At 50.4% G+C, this 17135-nt stretch overlaps 1 protein-coding gene across 1 annotated transcript in view; it reads right to left on the bottom strand.

The window, feature by feature from the left end:
- CCND2 (cyclin D2) overlaps positions 1 to 9234 on the bottom strand; it is a 29951-nt gene extending 20717 nt beyond the window's left edge. Inside the window, exons 1-3 of the mRNA XM_054631819.2 lie at positions 8758 to 9234; positions 7088 to 7303; positions 4439 to 4598 (exon numbers count right to left, since the gene is read on the bottom strand). Of these exons, the coding sequence (XP_054487794.1) occupies positions 4439 to 4598; positions 7088 to 7303; positions 8758 to 8952 (571 nt within the window). The 5' untranslated portion in view covers positions 8953 to 9234. The remainder of the gene's footprint in view (positions 1 to 4438; positions 4599 to 7087; positions 7304 to 8757) is intronic.
- Between the last annotated feature and the right edge of the window lie 7901 nt (positions 9235 to 17135).

Below are 17135 nucleotides of genomic sequence, written 5' to 3'. Positions count from 1 at the left end.
GGCAGACTGTATGAAACTGACTTAAAGCTGACATTTTGCCGCTCTTTCTCAGCCTCTGTGCTGACACAAGCCCGAGGCCTGAGATGCTGGATCCACCATGGGCACATCCCACCTGCCAAAGGACTCAGCTGAGGCATAGAAATGACCTTGCAAAGGACTGAGTCCAGGGTTTTACACAAGCTGCCTTCTATCTCTACAAGTCTGCAAAGGCTTCTTCTTCCAAGTTTTGGTTGCCACTCAAGTAAAATCCTGCGAAACTCCTCACAGAGATGAGTGTCTCCATTACAGCTCCTCTTTCTGAAAGCCTGTCATGCACAGGCCGCCCTCCCTCAAAAAACATTCCCTTACAGGCTCTCACATAAAAAGGGGTATCCTGTACCAAAACTGTGGCATGTACAGGCTCTGAGAGGAGTATGCAACACAAGGAAGCAGTTGTGCATCTGAGACTCTGAACAGGATGCAAGAGAAGAAATGATGAGCACACCCAAGTGTAAGGAAATAATGCCCAATTCTCTTTCCAGCAGCAGCGTGGCAGGCTCTGCACACACCTCTGTAACCACTGCCCTCTCCCACTCCTTCCAGCAGTGATTCCCTGGCTTGGAGCTCAGCACAGGCGACTGGCCAACCCCTGAGAGAACATTTCCAAGCTGTGCAGCACTGTGCAAAGAGACAGAGGAACAAAGGATGCAGAGCAGTGAAGAGATGGAGGTGTGGGCAGGGTGGAAAAGCAACACAATCCCAGCGAGCAAAACAAGGATGATCTCCATTGGGCTCACAGCTGAACAGGAACATCCCATGTTGAAAAATCCCAGAATCATTAGGGCTGGAAGGGACCTCTGGAGATCACCCAGTCCACACCCCTGCCAAGGCAGGGTCCCGTGGAGCAGGTGACACAGGAGCGCGCCCAGGTGGGTTTGGAATCTCTCCAGAGAGGGAGGCTCCAGGCCCGCCCTGGGCAGCTGCCACCCTCAATGTACAGAAATTCTTCCTCACGCTGAGGTGGAACTTGGGTTTCAGTTTATGGGCCCTGCTCCTTATCCTGTCGCTGAAAAAGATCCTGGCACCATCCTCTGACAACTTCTTTGAGATATTTATACACATGAATGCGATCCCCTCTCAGCCTTCTCTTCTCCAGACTAACCAAGCCCAGCTCCCTCCATCTCCCCTCATAAGAGAGAAGCCATAAGAACCACTTAGAGGCCCCAAATGCATTCTCTTGGTGCCTTGAAAATCCAGAAACGTTCTGAAGGAAATTTTGCTTGCACAGGGAGCCACCAGTGGGATGAGAAAACAATGACATGGTGACAGATCAGGCCATGCCAGTGTATAGTGTCCATCTATGCACTCTTACTGCACAGTGAACAAGGCAGCTGGAGGAAAATGCCACTTCCATGCCCTCCTAATGGAGGAAGAGACTCCTGAAACCTTTGTGAGTGCAGAGCAATGAAAGAGAAAACCTTATTCAGGAGGACACACAAGCTTCTGTCCTGCTCAGCAGCCGTATGCTCTGATGGGACCAAGGGCAAAGAGGGAAACATTCCAGTTCCAGTCATGCTCATGTGAATCATTAATCACTGCAAGGACTGAGGAGAGGCCGTGGGTTTATATCCACGCAGCTTGGTTCAGGAATTGGGCTCAAAATAAAGGCAGAGAAACAGAGAGAGTGCCAAACATTACTGAAAGGAATACGCAGAAGAACGGAATATCACCTCCTTTTGAGGAACATTCAGATGGAAAGGAGAACAGTGATGAGTATCACTGTGATCCTACACATCCAGTAACTGTTCATGGCTGCTTCCCTCTTCATTTGCTGACACTAAGTGCTGCAGGACTGAGATCAAAACTAGCTCTGTACAGGCAGGGAACACCTGGAAACTTCTGGTAAAATGTTTTTGCTGGGGAATTAAATGGAGCAGTTGCTGAAGAAGATCTAAGGCTGGGGGAGAAAAGTTCAAAATATGCCAGATTTTGTATGATACTTTAAAGTAAAGCAGAGAAAGCTGTGCTGAGATGAATCAGGAAATAGATTCACTGCTGTGCTCCAGACCAGAGCTATTAGCCAGGCAGCCAGGTCAGCTTCGGCAACAGTAAAGAGTCAAACCCAGCCTAAAAACACACATGGGGAGCAAGGGAAGGGGGAGCCACATGTCAGAGGAGGTCCTACTGCTGAAAGAAGGCAAATGGGGAAATGAAACACCAGGCTTAGCCTGGGCTGGAAGAGAGCAGCAGCTCTGAGGGAAAAAAAGAAAGAAGAAACAGAGTGGCTGATGAGAGCTCTGCAACAAACAGAACAAGGAAAGGAAATGACAACTGAATCTGGAAAGGAAGTCTGATGAGAAGGGGCTTTTCTTCAAGGAGTGGCAGTGAAAGGGAAATGCTGTAGTAAGAACAACATTTCCACAATGGAAATTGAGGTAGCAGTTCACAGGTAATGTAGGAATGTGGTATTGAGTGCTTGGGTAAGACCTCTGCTTTTAAAATGAGAAAGTGTTGTGGGTCCTCCTCAAAACTACAGTGGTCTGTAGACAATGGCATGAGAAGAAAAGGAAATCTCCAGCCAGCACTACAGTGCCCTCACTTTTGGGAAGCCCTGTACTCAAAAATTTTGTCTTTCAAGGGAAGAAACTTTTATTTGTTGTCTCTTTAAACTCTACACAAAGGACCTCATTTCATGCATTGGAGACATACAACATGAGAGGCAGATCACATGGGGGACACACACGAGGGAACTGCATGACTGGGCTGAAGGCTGGAGAGGGGGCACTGCTCTGGATCTCAGTAAAAGGACTTCTAGAGCATGGAGCTAACCATCAAAGAATTCATGGAGTGGAAAGAAGCCATGGACTTTGGAGACTCTTTCAGGGACCACAGTCTTGCAACGGTTTGGTTATATGGAAAACTTTAAGGGCAAAGGATTAATGGACCAGAATTTGAGATGTTAAATCATAATGAAATTCTAGGGCTCTCAAGAAAATGATGTGCTGGATAAAAAAGCACATAAACCAAAACACTATTGGAGGAAGTGAAAGCAACAAAAGAGTGGGAAGATTGTCTGGTTTGGAAGGCAACACAAAGCTGTATTGGAGTTTGATAGCTGAGGGTGTGAAGATCCAGGGAAATGTCCATGGGAAAGACCATCTTTTTCATATCACACAAGGCAGAACAGTGAATGCATCCTAAGTAAGGGGAGAAGGCAAAGAAATCACCAAGAGTGATCCTGCAGAATTTGAGCAATATTTCTATTGAGTCCTGTGGTCTTTGGTCTGAAAAGGATCATGCAGCAGTGGGAAAAGAAAGGAAGGTCTGAGCATCATGGCAACCAAAAAGTCCATTACCCTAACACAGACCATATACAAATCTCTAAAACAGATCAACTGAGGAAGGAAGAATTGGCCAACATTGTAAAAGCAGTCACTACACCTTATATACAAAAAGCAACCATTCAAACCCAAAAGTTGCACCCCGTCTTCCCTTTCCCTCTGCAAACACGCAGGCAGAACAGTTCCTATCGCAAAGGACTAGGTACATCAAACTGGTGAATTCAAACACTGAGCCATCCACTACTTGATAATGACTCTGGAAAACACTGCATGCTGTTTATCTAGTTCAGGTCCAGCTTCTAAAAAGTAGTCTTACCATTAACCCTTCGGACGAAAATTCAGAGTACACTAATTCTGTAAAAGTAACTGAGGGAAGAAAAACCCAAACAACAAAGTAACACACAAACAAAACCCGGTGTGTTGCAGACAGGTCAAAATTAAAAAGCCTCTCTTCCACAGAGGCAATTATTCTCACAGAAATATTCAGAAACTTCCTCAGCTGCGTGGCAAAAAGGGAGTGCAATGGTTCCCTACAAAACGTGGTCGTTTCACTGCTTTCTTGGGGTAAAGCTAGGAAAGAATCCAAAATTTTTTTTAAATGTAATTACCTTTTAAATTGTCATTCCCTTTGCTTCAGGGATGTGGCAGTACCACATAAATGCTAAAATACACAATTTTGCCTTTTATCTGGACAGAGTCCAGTTAATGAAAAGTTTATGAACACATTCATGCAATGCATTAGCTCAAGACATTTTGGGCTAATGTGCCATAACAGCTTCTGTATTTGAAGCTGTCCTTACAAAGGATCTGTGGCCCTCTAAATGAAACAGTGAATGGGCAAGATAAAACCCAGGATGCTCTAATCCAGCCTTACAAGACTTCACTGCAAAAGCACCACACATGTCAGCTGCACTATGGGTCACTACTACAAGAATTCTGCCAATGCACAGTTTTGGGGCCTGATTCACAATACCCTTTGCAAACAATCCCATGGGATTTAGCTCCTCTTCCCACATCATGTAAGGATGGAAGGGATGAAGGACCACCAGGAACAAATCTGCCCTTCCAACCACATTATGAGCAGCAGCAGCAGCAGCAGCCAGAGCAGCTGAGCCTACCTGTGGCACAAAGGGCGATGAAGGTTTGTGCATGCTTCCGGATCAAAAGCAACTTGTCTTGAGGGAGAGGCACCTTCCTTAGGATGTGTTCAATGAAATCGTGTGGGGTGACGGCTGCAAGGTTCCACTTCAACTTCCCCAGCACCACCAGCTCCCATTCCTGCAGAGGGTGGACAGGGAGAGCACAAGAGAAGAAAAGCCATAAGCAAGCCTGCGAAAAACTTCTGCTTATTTCTTATTATAACTTTATCACTGCTAAATTTGTTTTGCTCAAACCCTTTTTTCCATATGCCTCTACTGCTTTGAAGTTGTTGACTTTATATTCTTTTTTTTTTTGAACACCAGAAATGTCAGGCTCTACTGAAAATAATGAGACCTGGCAGCTCCTGCCAAGGCTTTTTTTTTTTGGGTTTTTTTTTTTTTTTTATCCAGTGCTGAATGCCCACCCAGAAAGTTTAGACTGCAATTAGATATTGCCAAGGTCACTGTGGTCCTTTCCTAGTAACTTCTTTTAAATGGCTATAGTCCTTACTTTATAGCCATTTAAAGCCCTAGGGACAGCCATGCACAAAAATAACCTAGATATACATTCCTTTTCTCAAAACTGGGGAAGTTGGCTTGATGGCATTGCCTCCCAAAACTGTACTCCAAAGGTCCTGCAGATAAATCTGATGGTGCTTAAACTACTCGAAGAGAGGCTCTGCAGAAAGGAAACACACACAACACAGCCAAGAAGTAGCCTGTGTAAATTATCTGCCAGTAAATCATGTAGGAGCCATTCCCAGATTCCTTGCACGCCCAAAACTCCCACTGCAATCAAAGGAAAGCTTGGGCGTGTACGTAACTACCGGCCATTCCCTGAAATGGGATTCCATGTGCAAACAGCACCCAGATCCAGCCATGGGGTGCATGACCTGCATGTTTAAATGTTTCAACATTTAAACCGAGTTCTGAACACCTCACAGTGCCCCACAGAGTGAGCAAAGCTCAGGCCTCCAGCTCACATTTGTCTCATCCGTCAACTATTAGCTATTAACTAAATTCCATGCACTGATTCCCGAGTCCTGATGATGCCTGATGGAGCCCAGCGTGGTGGGGAGCCCCAGCTGAGCTGACAGAGCTGGCAAGTCAGGAAAAAAAAAAAGTCCTTTAATTTTGCAGCCGCGGAGACGTCAACCAGCGTTGCTGAGAAACCATAAACATGGACCCCACAATGCCATTTCTGCAGTCCTTTCCCTGAATAGATGCCCACTTTAACAGCAAGTTACTTTCCTACGGACATTCCTGCTCGATTATGACAGAGCCCTCCATGCTCTGAGAAATCTCACATATATGCAAAAGGCCGCAGAAACCAGACGGGATTTTTGAATTTCTCAAGAAAACCTGTAAAATGTTGGAACATAATGATGATTGTGTGAACTCAAGGCCTGCTCTTCCCAGCATTACTGATGTGACAGGTTTTGAGAGAGAACAGTCAACCCAGAGGACCAAATACAAGGAAGCACTTTTAAACACATGCTTAAATCCACGTGGCACAAGAAGGTAGGGAAATTGCTTTGATATTCGCATGTGGGGACCGCAGTACTTCCCCTGCTCATCTGTGCCACCAAGGGGACAGACACCTCGTGGCCCTGACAGCCAGGCAGGGTTTGAGGGCAAGGCTCTTTAACTCTGTGGAAGCACGAGCTATCAACCCCAGCCCCTCCCTAGGGGGAATTCCCAGTGATTCATAGGAAAAATTCTTCAACAACTCAGATGGCTACGGTCATTTCTCTGACCTAGCATCCATGTCACCAAGGGGCCCTGGTGCCCATCCAGTGCTCCACATCATGATGTATACGTCACTTATTTCCTTCAGTAATTATCAATTTGCTTCTGCTTCCACTGTGTCTGAACTGAGAGAAGCAGCAGACGTGAGGTGATTTAACTGAGCCTCATCACACAGGATGGGTCAGGCTGGAAGGGACCACAGTGGGGCACCTGGTCTCACCTCCCTGCTCCAGCAGGGCCATCCCAGAGCACAGGACACAGGATTGTGTCCAGGCAATTCTGGAATATCCCCAGTGAGGGAGACTCCACACCTCTCGGGACAATCTGTTCAGGGCTCGGTCACTGCCCAGGGAAGAAGTTCTTCCTCGTGTTCAGGTGGAACTCCCTGGGCATCAGGGGGTGCCGCTGCCTCTTGGGCACGGCCAAGCATCCCGGGCCCCCTTCGAGCATCCCGGGGCCCCCGGCCCCGGCCCCGCACGGCCGCGTGTCTGCCGCCAGGTGGCGCCGCCGCGCCGCCCTCCCGCGCACGTGCGCCCGGCGAGGTCCCCCGTGGGGACACGGCAGGGACACGGCGGGGACACGGCGGGGACACGGCCGGGACACGGCCGGGACGGACCCAGCCCCGGCACCGCCAGCCCCAGAACCCCCGGTAGCGGCCGCAGCGCCCCACGGCACTGCCAGGAGGCTTCGGAGGACAGGGATGTCCCCGCAGGTGTCCCCCGCCCTCAGCGTTGGCCCCCGAGAGTTTCTGGCCGTTCAGACAGGCGGGAAAAGCGTGGGTTTTTCTAAAAGGCAGGGGCTGGGTGGCGAAGTGCTGAGTGCTGTGCCAGAGGGAGAAAGGTGCTGTGCCGGAGAGGAGGGAGGAATGGGGCTGCTTACCAGCAGCTCTTGGGGTTTGATGGAATTGTCCGTGTATATGCACAGCTTCTCGGCTGTGAGGGGGATTGTCTCTTTCAGCTTGGAGGCCAGGAACATGCACACCGCCCCCAGCAGCTGCAGATGGCACTTCCGAGTGGGCACCACAGCTAAGAATCTGTCCAAGTAATTCATGGCCAGAGGGAAAACTTCTTCTTCGCACTTCTGCTCTTCGCAGACCTGCAAGTGAGGAGCGTGGGGAGGGAACGATGGGGCAGTCCGGGGGGAAACGGGGGTGGGAAGCGAGAAAGAGACAAGAAGGAAAAAATAAATAAATGAGTGAACCCACCAAACAGACCCCACTACTTCCCTTGCTTTTGCTCCTATTTTTGTTTCCCGGGGAGCTAAATTTTGGGGGAGGGGGAGATCTGTGGAGAGGCTGGGAAGGCTGTCAATCGGCTTTCACATTCCTTTAGTTCATTCAGTAAGAAATGAATTCAAGACACTGTGTGGGAGAGCCGAAAAGCCCCATCCAGCAGCAAGAGAGCAGCCTCAGACTTTTTTTTTTTTTTTCCTTTGCGACCCAATTTTTCTTTTTTATTTCGTCATATTTTCAAAAAATCGATAAAAAATATCAAAACTTCCCCGGCGGTCCCGGTTTTGGGGCTGGTGGCATCCCGGGACGATCCCCTATCGTTTCCGACAATTGTAAAAATTCCCCCGCCGGGTGTCCCCCAGCCCTGCGCCCCCAATCCCGCGTTGTGGGGGAAGGACGGGAGACATAGCGAGGGCGAGGTGGGGTGGAGAGAGCCCGAGCCGCCTGGATCCTTTTAGCAGGCAGCGAGGAGCAAAATTCTTTTAAAAATTTACAAAAAATCGGAGCCGCGGAGAAAAAGCACAATTCGCACATGAAAACCAAGCGGGGAGTCTGGGCTTTCCAGTCCACGGAGTTTAACTCCGGAAAGGTCCCCCCCAAAGGAGATCCGAAGGGGCAAAGGATGGCTGGTGGGGCCAGCGCAAGGCAGGCTAGTCTGCGGGGCTGCGGGCCCGCTGCCGCTGCGCCTGAAGCCTCGGGGCGAACGGGGGGTTCAGCTCCGGCCCCACAGACCCGACACGCCGGGGGTCCCGTTCCGCGGGGCCGGGGGGCACCCCCGAGCCCCCCGGGAAGCAGCGGGGGCAGCCGCGCTCGGCGCCTGCGAGCAGAGTCCGCATGCAGCGCAACATGGCGAGAAGAAGGCACGTCCTCCCCACTGCATACGTGGGCACGGAACCCTCGCCGGGCAGAACGCGTGGCACACGGGGCACCCCCCGACCCTCGCCCTGCCCCGCGTGCTGCTCCTTTTTCCCGGGAATGCCTCAATCACAAGCGCTCCCGGAGGCGGATTTTCTTTGCTTTTAATTGCAAATGACTTTTCCAACTCTCCCCCCCACCACCACCACGCCGCGCTTCCTCCCCTCCTGCACCCCGCTGCCGGAGCCCCCCGGAAGGGGCGACTTCCCCCGCGGGCTGTCGGTGTCCCCCGCGCCCCTTTCCGCACCGGCTGGGCTCCGGAGGGGGACAAGGAGGAGAGGGGATCGACAAGAAGAAGGCACCCGGTGATCAGAAGAGCGAGGGGGCTGCAGGGGGAGAGGGGCCGGGGTGCTGCCCGCGGCCGCTCTGCCTCCCCCCCTCCGAGGGGCCGGGGTGTACGAACCTCCAGCATCCAAGTGGCCACCATCCTCCTCATGAAGGGCTGGATGTCCTTCTGGACGCACTTGAAGTAGGAGCATTGGGGCAGATACCTTTCCTCTATGGTTAGTAAGTTGTGCAAAACGCGGTCATCGTAGAGCAAGTTCGGGTCAGGCAGAGCTCTCCTCATGGGATCCACCTCGCAGCACAGCAGCTCCATGTTTCCAAAGAGATCTCCCTCTTTCTCTGATGGGAAAGGTTTTTTCCTTTTTTTTTTCTTTTTTTTTTTTTTTTTTGGAGGGGGGGAAGGGGGTGGGGATAGGAGAGGGGTAAAGGAGGAGGGGTAGGTGGGTGGGAGGAAGACGGCAGGGCTTTCCAGCTCGCTCCTGCCTCCCTTGAAACTTGTCTCTCCCTCTCTTGATTTCTAGCCTAAAGTTGAAGCGAAGTGACGCAACTCGCCAGGGCAGGCAGTTCTCTCTCGTTATTATGGAGAACAGCAGCTGGTCAGACGTAACATCAAACGCTTTTTTTTTTTTTTTCCCTCTCTATAAGCTAACAAGGAACCAGGAGGCCCTCGTATAGGGACACACAGACACAAATGACAGCTTCTCTTTTGCTTCCTTCCAGCAACCAAATTAAACCCGTTCCACAATTGCCTTCTGAGGGAGCCCGTCCCGATCAATTTCCCTCCGCTTATTGCAAGGAACTGTGGGCGCCCCTCGGTACCCACCCAGACGATGGGGGCGAAGTTTGAAATGCCCTGGCATAGCAGGGTGCCAGATCCATGTCTCGCTCTCCCTGCTCCGGCACCTCCTTAAGCCTGCAGCCGGAGGGGGACAGAGCTCCCCGCTAACAGCACACCCCCAAAAAGCCCTTGAGGGGTGGGGGTTCCGCGGCGTCTTCGGGGTGAAATCTGACAACCACCACGCTACTTCCTCCGGCACACATTCGTGGTTCGAGCAGGCGAACCGTCTTAGCGTTGCATGGCCACACTGATATAACTTTCTAGGAAACACAGCGGAGGGAGGGAGGGAGGAGGGAGGGAGGGAGGAGGGAGAAAGGTTGGCTGGGGAGGAGGGGGGAGGTGAGAGGAGTTATGTCCCACACAGGGTGACTTCCACCCGGCTCGCACTTCGCCGGTAGTCGCTCCCCGCCTGCAAAATGTGACAACTCTGCGAAGTCTCTGCCGCTGCGGCAGAGCGGAGGCTCCCGAAGGGGAAGGCGCTACCGGGGCGGGCGCGGAGCGGCCGCAGCCCCGCGGGGAGCGGGGTCCCGGCAGCGGCCGCCCCTCAGCCCCCCGGCGGCGGCCGGCGCGGAGGGTGGGCCGGGGGCGGCGGGCACGGAAATACCGCCTTAAAAGTGCGAGCGGGGACTTTGGGGCGCCGCTTCCCCTCCCGCTATTTGCATAGCCAATAGCTCTGGGGCTCTCGCCGCTGCGCGCTGATTGTTACCGGGCAGATTATATTTTAAGGGCGCATGATGCCCGGGCATCGAGAGCAATCCGGGAGGGATGGGGCGAGAAGGAGCCCTCTCACCTGAGCGCACCGCCGGAGCCGGCAGCCGCACGGGCTCTGCCGGCACCGGGGGCAAGGCGGGCGAGCGGCCGTCGTTGCCCGCGAGTGGGCACCGGCGCCCCCTCCCACGCCAGCGCTCGCCCTTCTGCATGAGAGCGGATGGGAGGGGTGGGAACAGCTGTGCCGACTCTCGCCGGAGTCCAGCGGCAAGGCTGCCCCGGCAAAAGCTGGTGGGACACGGCCCCGCAGCGAACCCACCCGTCGGAGCAAAGGGTTACTTGGGCTGCAAAAGCCCGCGGGAGTGTCGCCCGCCCCCATCCCCCTGTAGCGGGGGCAGCCGAGAGCAGCATCTCCCCACAGACTCATCCCCGCGCACCCCTCGTCCCGTCCGCGGAGCGCGCAGCCCCCGGGCGCAGAGATTGTCTCTCCCTCCCGAGACGTGGGGAGCTGCCGGGCATCGTGTGTGGCCCCGGCGGCCGAGCCGCGGGGTACCGGGACCCGAGCAGAGCCGTGCCAGGCAAAGCTCGCGTTTGAGCGGCGGCGAGGAGGGGGCAGCCCCCGGCGCACGGCGAGGGCGGCGAGCGGGACCCGCTGCGGCGCGCTCCGCAATGAAAAGCTCTTTAACTTCCACCATTCATTTCCCCTTCCTGGCTGCTCCTGCGAACAGGGAGCGTGTTGTGTCAGTGCACGTTTTCCTTCTCCAAACTTAAATTCATAAGCGCTCCCGTCTGGCTTTGTAGCCCGACAATGCAGCGATTGTGATTTATGTGGGTTTCGGGGGGGAGGCCAACGGGTGTCCCGATTGTCCGGCAGCGACTTTCCGAAGTGGGGTGATGTCTGGGGCACGGCGGAGAAGGGATGCGGGGCCCCCCACGCCCCGCGATGGGGCGGCAGCCGGGAGAGCGGCCGAGGGCACCGCGGGCGGGCCACGGTGCTGGGCGTGTGGTGGGGATGTCCCGTTAGGGGGAAAAAAAAACCTCTCTAAATCAATAATAAATGGAAGCGTGCCAGCTCTGCACGCGGAGGTGCCACTGATCTGCAACAACGTCGTGAAAAAAAAAAAAAAAAAAAGACAAGAAAAGAAAAGAAAAAACCCTACCAAAACAACCAAAACACTTTCTCCCGGTGCGACGGCTTTTATGCGCTCGGTGCCCGTTTCCAGCGGGAAACACTGTCCCTGGGAAGCTCGGCCGGCAGGGAGGGACGGTGCCAGGGGACCAGGGACATAGAGCCAGGGACCCGCGGCCGCGGAAGCCAGAAGCCAGCGTGCCCGAGCTGCCCCTTCGCCTTGTCCCCGTGCCCACGGGCGCTGCCGCATGCGTTTGGAGGCAGCAGATGTTTTAACAGCCTCCTTGTAGAGATTACCGAGTGCCATATGTTAAATACCACCCTTCCTCCGGAAAAAAAAAACACCAAAAAAAACAAACAACCAAAAACCCAAAACCAAAAAAAAACCCACCAAAACAAAAAAAACCCCAACCCCAAAACAAAAACAAAACCACCAAAAAACAACACCTCCCCCCCCAAAAAAGGGCAAAAAAATAATAACAAAAAATAATGCAACAGTACAACAGCAAAACCCACCCTTTTCGCACTCGCTCCCCTTCTTTTGCTGATCTGCCTCACCCATTTAAAAGCATAAATGATTAAATCAAACGTCGCGGGATGTGCGCCCGGCCCCGGGCGGGCGCTCCCGCGGAGCCGCGGGGGAGCCGCGCTCCCGGGACAGCCGCTCCTCCTTCCCATCCCTGCAGCCCCGAGGGAAGGGGGCTGTGCTGCTCCCAACCCCACCGCAGCCGCCGGGTGGCAACACCGCCGGCATCATTTACGTCTTGGGACACTTGTGCGGGGCACCGAGTCCGGTGTCGCGGCTCCTCATCACCAACCCGACGCGCGATTATCGTGTAATCGATAATATGTAATGATATTTTATTGGCCTCTGTTGGAGAGCGCTGCAGAGCTCTTGGGGCTTTTAAATAAATCCTAAATTCGTCATCACTCCTATTTATTTAATTTATTTTCCTCAGAGAACCATCAGGAAGATGCTTCAGGGGACAGGATGGGCTCAGGTTTGCAGAGCAGTAGACAACGGCGTGAGTGCGCCCGGCGGCCGCGGGGTTTTTGTTTGTTTAAATGGAATAAGTATTCCTTTGCAGTGCTTGAAACCTGAAGGCTGGAGTGTGAAACATGAGAATCTGAAAGTGAAACCGACTGGAAGCCAAAAAAGAAACAGATGAACGTGTTTCCCCTGTCCAAGCTGAGGAAAGCCCCAAAAGCAAACAAACACCATGAATAATAAAATGCGCAATAGATTTGAAATAAAGTTATTCCAACTTCAGTCACTGGAAGGAGTCTAGTTTGGTGGTTTGGGTTTGTTTGGGCTTTTTTGTTAATTTATCTGGGTTTTAGCCATTCAAATGTAAATCACATCATTTCAGGCTGTGCATTCAACAGGAAAAACATGATAAAAATTATCTTTTATTTCCTCTGGTTTTTGATGAAAGACTGGGAAAAGGATCTTCTGGGTATCATCCATGTATTTTCAAGGAGTTTTTTAATTATACAGGGTAGTTTTCAACTCTAAATAACTGTGTGGAGGCAACTTTATGATTAACAGCTGTATTAGACAACATAAGTATTGAGCAGGTGAAACATACCTTGTAATAAAACTATTCTTACCTTTACAGGGTGATTTTATGCAGGCTCAACAGTTAACAGCATTAACTAATTAATTCCGTGTGATTGGTTTATATATTTTTAATTAATTGCTCCTTTCTGTTTTGTGCAAAGTTTCTTCTTTAACCTTTCTCATTCCCCAGTTTAAACTTTTCAGAGCAGTAATTAGAAACTGTGTTTGTGCAAAGAGTGCACAACTCCAGTCAGATTCCTTTATTAGGTGAGATGGGAAAGGAGTCCAAAAAAAACCTACCAGGATGGCCATGTACCTGGGATTGATGTTTTATGCTGGAAGACTCGATAAATTCATCACATTTAGCCCAAAGAATTCCCAGGCTGACATTACTGCCTTATCCTTTGCAGCCGCCGCACTCCTCTCCAGGGGGGGCAGGGTGATAAGGCTGCGCTCGTTTACTCGGACAAGGAACAGGGAACAGGTGCCTCCCACGTGCCAGGAAGTCAGTGGAAAGTGACATTTTTTACCCTGGCATGCAGAACTGTACAGAGACGCTGTGATTCTTTTCTTGGGTTTGGGTTTTTTGTTTTCCTGCTTTTGGTGTAGATATTTGAAAGAGCAAGCAAGGTGCTGGTAAATTACAGGTATGAACCACTGATATCTATTTCATCATTAATAATATGATAGAATCTCAAGGTGACAACCCCCCCCGTTTTTTTTTTCTCTTCTCACTGCCTATGAATCAGCTTCCTTTTCTGCTTAAAATGGCTTTGCTGTTAACCTCTTGCATTCCCTACCTGCTGGCATGTTTGTATCAATCCTTAGTTCAAGAATGGCTTCAACATTAAATGTGCAAGATTTTTTTTCTTTTTAGACTGTTGAGATTTATCAATAAAAGACTTTCTGTCCCCAAACCTGCAGCTGATCTCCAATTTTTAGAGCATCTTGCTGTGACATACCTTCCTTCCTTCCTTCCTTCCTTCCTTCCTTCCTTCCTTCCTTCCTTCCTTCCTTCCTTCCTTCCTTCCTTCCTTCCTTCCTTCCTTCCTTCCTTCCTTCCTTCCTTCCTTCCTTCCTTCCTTCCTTCCTTCCTTCCTTCCTTCCTTCCTTCCTTCCTTCCTTCCTTCCTTCCTTCCTTCCTTCCTTCCTTCCTTCCTTCCTTCCTTCCTTCCTTCCTTCCTTCCTTCCTTCCTTCCTTCCTTCCTTCCTTCCTTCCTTCCTTCCTTCCTTCCTTCCTTCCTTCCTTCCTTCCTTCCTTCCTTCGCAATGCTCAGTCTGTTCTCTGTGGTCTCTCAGGTGGTTCTGCTCTTACTGAAACAAATGTGGAGCTTCAATTCCATTTTATTTGCTTTCTGTCTACACTGAGGAAAAGATTTTATATTTCATACACATGTGTAGCATGCCCAGGTCTATAAAAACAAGGAATAGGAAAGCAAGGTGTTAAGAGAAAATTGCTCCTTTTATGGGGAATTGGAAAGGGCATATTTTAGTTGTTTTAACAGTGGACTGCTATATAATCACAGTATTTACTCCCAAGAGAGCAGCTGTATTTGAAAGGTAAGTGTAATGATTCTGTTAATCTGCAGTGACAGAATTATCACGACACAGGGTCCCACATTGAATAGTTTGCTGAAACATATGAGGCAGATATTTTCTGCTAAAGAGTGAGATATTTTATATGGACCTTCATCAGGGTGGGATTTTGGTTTGGAAGCCTTGTGAATGACTGTGGGATGGAGATGAGCTGGACCTCTCATTGTGTGCAGATGTGTAGTGCACATCCATATTCTGAAAAAAAGGTGGATTTTTTAAAGGAAGAACAGCTTATTTTGTTACCTCTGCGAAAGTATCAAAAATTGTCCATGAAGAAATATAAGGCTCTCAACCAGTATTTTGGATGTCCTCTTTGCATTCCAAGGACAATGAAATACTTCATAGATCTGCTGATTTTTGCCTTCTTAACATGATCAGACAAACAGAATAAACTTTTATTGCCTGACAAAGAGACAAACACATAAACCCCTCAAAACAATTGTATCACAAAATAAAATGGTGTAAATAAATTCTCTCTGCTGAGGTAAACTATTTTACTTGTAATTTCCTCCTCCAAAACTGCTGGATTAAAAGCTATTCCCATGGATAAACATCAGGATATTTTTCTACTCAGCTCTGTGTCGATTACATCTACACCTGGGAAAATTAATTGCTTTTAAAATATTAATAGCCTAAAATACTACATTGCATATAATATTAATGACCACCTGAATACAGTGCTATCATTTGCTTCTTTTTTCTCTGCTTCTCTTTAGGGAATGTTCCAGCACCAGTATGCCCCAAAACTATGCATTTTATAGTGGTCAGATTGAAGCATTTTGAAAGGTCTTGCCCTTTTTCACAGTGGCACTTACAGCCATAGCCCTCAGTCACTGGCCAGGTGCCACATGGCTTTTGAATAAATGGCTTTATTGAGAATTCAGACAGTGTGGACAGTGAGAAAACCCTGTCACCTATGAGCTCCTCAGCATCCCTGGCTTCCCCAAATCCTTCTGCTCAGCGCTGCTGCCCGCGGTGAGGCTTTGCTGGGCATTTCAGTGAGCAATGGGCAACCAGGAGCTCAGGCACCGTCCCTCTGTGGAGGAGGGTGACAAGCATCTTTGTTCCAAGCTCAGCCCTCAGCCATTTCAGACCTCAGCTCCCAGCATTTGCACACAGTCAGGTTTTGGCTGACTGAGGGGTCTTGTTAGGCATGGTGAAAGTCATGTCTGCTTTGTCTGAGTTCCATCCAAAGTCTGAGGAGGTTCTTGTTTGGTCTGGGCGCAGCTCCTGACGTGGGTGAGAAGGTCGTTTGGGCAGAGTCAAGAGGGCTGGTGAAGTGATAGCTGCCCTCCTGGTGAAGTGGAAAGATATTCTCACAGGTGTCTGTGAAATCCATTGCTGCTGCTGCCCCTGGAGAGCTCCCAAAGCTCCTCCATCACTCCAGCAGCAGCTGGGCAATGGTGAGCACTTTCTCAAGGGCTGCATCTCCCCAGGGGTGTCCAAGGAAAATGTCCTCCCCTCTCTGCAGCTCTGCTACCTCACCCTGGCAGCATTTGGCTTTTCATTCTCAGCTAAGACCCCCTCTTGCTCCACTGCTGTTTTCCCTGAATCTGGAGCTGGAGTTAACAGGCAGACACAACTTCCTAGGCACAACCTATGCTGCCTTCCTGATGTTTTACTGCACCTAAATAGACATAGGTCTGAGGGAAGCATTGCTGCCATAAAGAGCTAGGTTGGAATTCATCTAGTCCAGTCCACTGCTCACAGCAGGCCACCTTCCAAGCTGGATTGGGTTGCTCAGGGCCTTGTGCAGCCAAAACACCCAAGGATGGATCCCCCAGTCTCTCTGGGTAATGCCTCAGTGCTACCCCAGCATCAGGTGGAAGAACCTCATTAAGAACCTTTGTTGAGAAAGTTTAAGAACTTAATTTCTGTTTCTTTGTTAAGAATCCTTGTGCCTGGTCAGAGTTTGCCTGGCTGTAATTCTTGTTCATCCTCTTGAAGTCTCCTGAATATCTGAAAAGCAGAAGGAAGCAGTGGTGGGTGCTTGCTGGCCACTGGCATAATTGCATATTCATAGCTCAGGGTGTAGCATACAGGATCTGTATTGTGGCTTTTGTTGACTGGAACTAAACTGCCTTAGTAACTAAAAAAGTCTCTAACATGTCCCACACTGCTCTCCTTCATTGAAACCTCCAGATCTCCTGCAACATCTCCTCCCTTGGCTCTGTTCTTGGTCCTTCTTCATCCCTCATGGTGCCCCAAGCAAAACTGTTGTGCTGTTGTCTTATTTCTCTGTGTGCTGAAACTCTCCCCTGGGCTTTCACCTCATCCTGACATTGCAATAACCTCTTGGAGCAGGTTCCTGGAGTGATGTTGGTAGCTCCTCATCCTGTCCTGTAGCTCTTCCCAAGGTACTGTCTGCTGGCTGGCCTGGGAGCTCTTTTGCCTGAGTGAGTTCTCATGCCCAGAAATGAACTGTTTCGTTTTGGGGTTTCAGATTTTTATTAATAAGGCTCATTGTTGCCAATCACCATCCTCAGAAGGGAAGCTTCCCACAGGTCAGGAAAACACCATTTCTGTTTTACAAATATCTGAGGCTCTATGCTGCAGAGAAACTTCTTACATGAGCTCTGTGGCACATCATGGAGTGGCACTGCTTTTCCAGTGTCCCAGCAGTTCCTGGCCAGAAACACCTCCCTCACCAGAGAGGAAGGTTCG

This window comes from Agelaius phoeniceus, chromosome 5 (genome assembly GCF_051311805.1).
Source record: "Agelaius phoeniceus isolate bAgePho1 chromosome 5, bAgePho1.hap1, whole genome shotgun sequence".
In the NCBI taxonomy this organism is placed as follows: Eukaryota; Metazoa; Chordata; class Aves; order Passeriformes; family Icteridae; genus Agelaius; species Agelaius phoeniceus.
The sequence above is the reverse complement of the archived record's forward strand: the minus strand, read 5'-3'. Positions and strand labels throughout refer to the sequence as shown.